This window comes from Mustela nivalis, assembly GCF_964662115.1.
Source record: "Mustela nivalis genome assembly, chromosome: 11".
In the NCBI taxonomy this organism is placed as follows: Eukaryota; Metazoa; Chordata; class Mammalia; order Carnivora; family Mustelidae; genus Mustela; species Mustela nivalis.
In genome coordinates this window covers 63,614,688-63,618,676 of record NC_139030.1, presented here as the reverse complement: position 1 = coordinate 63,618,676, position 3,989 = coordinate 63,614,688, and the positions used below count along the sequence as shown (strand labels likewise).

Below are 3,989 nucleotides of genomic sequence, written 5' to 3'. Positions count from 1 at the left end.
GGATGCTCAAACCTTTTTGATCCCAATCTTTGAGTCAAATGACCGTGTTTGCACACTCAAACCTTTTTGATCCCAATCTTTGAGTCAAATGACCGTGTTTGCACCAGTTGTGTTTCTTCCTGAGTACATGGAACATCTTATTGTTACTTAATTGTTCTCAGTCTTCTGTCTGCTATTGTGAAGTCTTCCGTTGCTATGGCATGGAAGAGGATCCTTTATGTTTTTGAAAATATTTAGGATCCCACCCCAACTGTCAGTATGAACTGCTCTACACTTCTTATCAAGTTGAAGCCTGGAGTTGTTGTATCCTTTGGGTTATTTTCACAGTCACGGTTTTCTAGGCTCTTCTTGCTATCAGTGTTCAACTTCTAAAGTCCAAAAAGCTCTTAGCACAAGCTATAGCTCTCTACCTCAGCCCAGCCTTCCCTGAGTGGGTTTAACATACTCACCCCCCGGCATTCAGGACCTTGGCTAACTCCTCTGAGCCTTTTTGCCTGGCCTGGGATTGGTAACTCCAGATTAAAAAGCAGGCCAAATCTTGCTTTTAATTTCACCATTCCTCTGGAAAATGTAATACGGCAAAGATAACGCATGTCATGTTTTAGCAACAGTGTTTTTAATTCTCCCGGGGAGAATTAGCATCCTTACATACTTTAGCAGCTACTTTTCCTCACATTTATTCATTAATTATTTATCTATTTTGGAGCAGCACCCTGACGCCTTCTTGCTGACGTTGGTCAGGGGAAAGATGCCCTCCCTGAAGGCTGGCCAAGCCATCCCTTCTTCTCATTAGCGGTGTAACCCTGTGTTCCCGCTGGAGCCCAGCACGGAAGTGTCATCTTCCCGCGGGGGCCTCGCGTTGTCCCGCCTGGCTCAGAGAGCTGAGCCTAAATGAAATATATAATATTAACTGTTAGAGAAAACAAAGGATGCCGCCTCCAGCATGGCTCCTATGCCTGAGGCTTGGCCACGTCTCACTAGTCCCTAGGCCTCTCCTTCTCACCCGCACCCTCACTCGTCTATGAGATCCATGAGTTGAACTGCAGCTCTCCAAAACGAATTCCGCCTCCCCCCCGCGCCGGTAACCCGACTCTTCCCGACCACGCGTTCCCTTCTGCCCGGAGCTCAGAATGACCACCAGGAAGCCAGGAGCAAAACACTTAAATGTTGCATTTATTAAGGAAATGTTAAATAAGGAAAAAAAAAAAAGTCAAACTGGTGTCATGAACGTCAAGAGCACTTTTGTGGCGTAAACCGTGCAGTCGTGAGCTACAAGTTCTATTCCAAGTCTTTGCCCCGGGGCTAATTAGGGCGTCAGCCTCCTCCCCCCACCCCCGCCCTACCACCCCCTAGTTGGAAATGCAGTAAAAGAAACAAATCACCCGTTCAGCATTCGCAGGCTTTCCCCTCCCCCCCCTCCCGTTCTCCCAGGATAACAAAACTCTAACCCCAGGCAGGCAAATAGGCCACTAGGGCAGCAAAGGACTTATCAAATATGTGTGTGTATTCAAGCAAACAAACACAAAATCCCTTAAAACAGCACAGTTACAATCAATCAAAGATATTTATAGTCTCTCGCGCCAGGGCTGGGAGGAGCGGGAGATAATGGGCGCGAATCCGGACACTGATTTACGTGTCCGCCTTAGTTCTGTTGCGTGGCGTGTACACCGGTCACTTTTCGGGCCACCAGGCAATCGGTGCCGCTGGGTCTCTCCCCTGCCCGCCCGCTCCACCTGCCCCGAGAGCGTGGCCCACCTGCGGGTGGAGAAGGGCCGTCGCCGGGTCGGTCTCCCCGCATCCACGCCAGCGGCAGCTTCCAAAGTTCTGCGCCCTAATTGCCCTCTTCTTGCCACTTGCTGCTGAGTCCAGTCGGGGCCCTCTCCTCCTACCGCCAGGAATGGGGACTTTCAGAGGGCGAGCGAGAAACGGGTCGCTTCATCCCGAAAGGCAAAAGTCGAGAGAAATGATTGACTCCGACAGGTTTGCTTCGCCCGGTCTCGGATGATGAGGGGGCGCGGCCCGGCCGGCTAAGTAAGGAGGCGTTGGGGCGGCTGCCGCGGCGGCGGGAGGGCCGGTCAGTAGGGCCCCACCACCACCGCTTCCACCTCTTTAGACGGTCTCCGGTCTTTCACCAGGAAGTTGATCATGCCCTCGGACTTGATGAGGAGGTTGCAGCCGAGGAAGAAGATGCCGAAGACCACGGTCAGGGAGAGCACGCACATGACCGCGATCTGCACCACGCGCATGATGTACAGGCTGCGCTCGTCCGGGCCGCCCTCGGCGAAGCCGTCGTCGGTCACCACCGACGCCTGGGTGCAGCAGCGCACGGCGCGCTCCAGCGCCTCGCTGCTGTTGGCCAGGAGCAGGCCCGCCACATCGGTCTGGTTGTCCAGCGCTGGGTTCATCGCGGGAGTCGGCGGGCGCCCCGGGGAGGCGCGGGTCCGAGGGGTGGGAAGGCGGCCGGCGCGGGAGGAACGGATCCGGAGCTGAGCGCTCACTTGGGAGACTTGGCGCGCGCGGGGGCTGCTCGCGCTCTCCTCTCCCAAGTCCCCGGGTCGTGGGACTTCCCCAGGAGCCTTTCCGACGCGCGCCGCAGCCTGGCTGGTCTGCGCCGTCTGCTCCTGCCAGGGCGGTGCTGGTTCCCGGCGCTCGCTCGACTGGGGGCTGTTGGAACTTGGCGGGGCTGGGCCAGCGGGGCCGTGGGAGGCGCGGCGGCGGCGGCGGCGGCCCGGCGGCTGCTCTGAGCGAACAGCGGCCCCTTCCGGCCGCGCCACCGCTCCGCGCCCGCGGCGGCTTGGCGGTGGGGGAAGCGAAGGGGCGAACCTCTTCCTTCCTCCTGCCTTTCTCGCTTCGCCTCTTTTTCACCTCCAAAGACTACGCAGAAGTCTGTACCTTTCTGTACCTTTCTGGCTAGACGGATGATTAAAGAGTTTCGGATGGAGGAGAGGTTGCGATCAGCTGAAAGTTTCCGAAGAACTGGGTCACACCAGCTCTGCGTGTCTCCTGCCTCCCGCCCCTCTCACCTCTGGGCGGATGAAAGTGGCGCTGAATCGCAGGTGCCAGGTGGTGCTGGGCGAAGGCACGGGCCCGCCACAGGTGTCTGATTCCGTCTCGCCTGCGACGGATTTCTGGTGGAGTAGGGATGATCTGGGACTTTCTTTAAGTAGGGATTTTAGAAAGAAAGAAAGCAGGGAAGGAGGGAAAGAAGGAAGTATAAATAGGAGGGAGGAAGGACAGAGGAAAGGAGGAAGGAAGCCACTGGAAGACAGAGTAAGGCAGGTTTAGAGTGATTTTTGAGGCGAAGGAAGGGAGGGGGTAGGAAGGAGAAAGATAGGCTCTTCTGTGGCCTTGGTGAGGGAGTGGTTGCCAGAGGCAAGATCACCTCTCCGGTAAGGGTGGGCGGAGGGACAGAGTGGGCCCTCTTATAATCTTGGTTGCAGATGAGTTTCTGGAGGTGCTTCCGGTGTTTCTCTCGGGTGGCAGTATATCCGTCGTTTTAGGGCTCATCAGTATCCATCACCTAGAGCACCGGCCAACTGCTGCAAGCTCTCCCCACTTTCCGTAAACGGAAGAATCGCATCTTAGTCATTTCCAACAAAACTACAGATGTTTCAGGGGCCTGAGACTTCGGCCCGTTATGATTTTGCTACAGGTTCAGGAAAATGTTATAAACTTGTCAGATTGTTTCTTAAGCTCCAGAAGAATTCTTCTGTTGTGTTTTGGTTTTGTATTTCCCTTTTCTGTTTCCTTTTCCCCTCACCTTCCTCCTCCCCCTCTCCCTTACTCACTTCCTTTCTTCTTTCAACTGTGAAAGGCGGAAACCAGTCACCTGATGCTCAGTCCAAACTTCTGGTAGAATACATTTACATTTCTGTTAAAGCATAATTTTCACTTCTTTTCTCAATTCCATTCTTTTTGCTTGTTAAACGCTCTTATGTTTCTCTCCCCAAACATCATTTATTCCATGTTGAGAGATTTCCTTATTTTTT

General features: G+C 54.2%; 1 protein-coding gene across 1 annotated transcript; it reads right to left on the bottom strand.

The window, feature by feature from the left end:
- Positions 1 to 1,158: 1,158 nt before the first annotated feature.
- RPRM (reprimo, TP53 dependent G2 arrest mediator homolog) lies at positions 1,159 to 2,827 on the bottom strand. Its single transcript, XM_082690093.1, has one exon. It carries the CDS (start codon positions 2,403 to 2,405, stop codon positions 2,076 to 2,078), a length of 330 nt encoding a protein of 109 aa, XP_082546219.1. The 5' UTR covers positions 2,406 to 2,827; the 3' UTR covers positions 1,159 to 2,075.
- Between the last annotated feature and the right edge of the window lie 1,162 nt (positions 2,828 to 3,989).

Bases quoted from the DNA above. Each gene is read 5' to 3' on its own strand.
- RPRM (XM_082690093.1), bottom strand. From the start codon at position 2,405: ATGAACCCAGCGCTGGACAACCAGACCGATGTGGCGGGCCTGCTCCTG.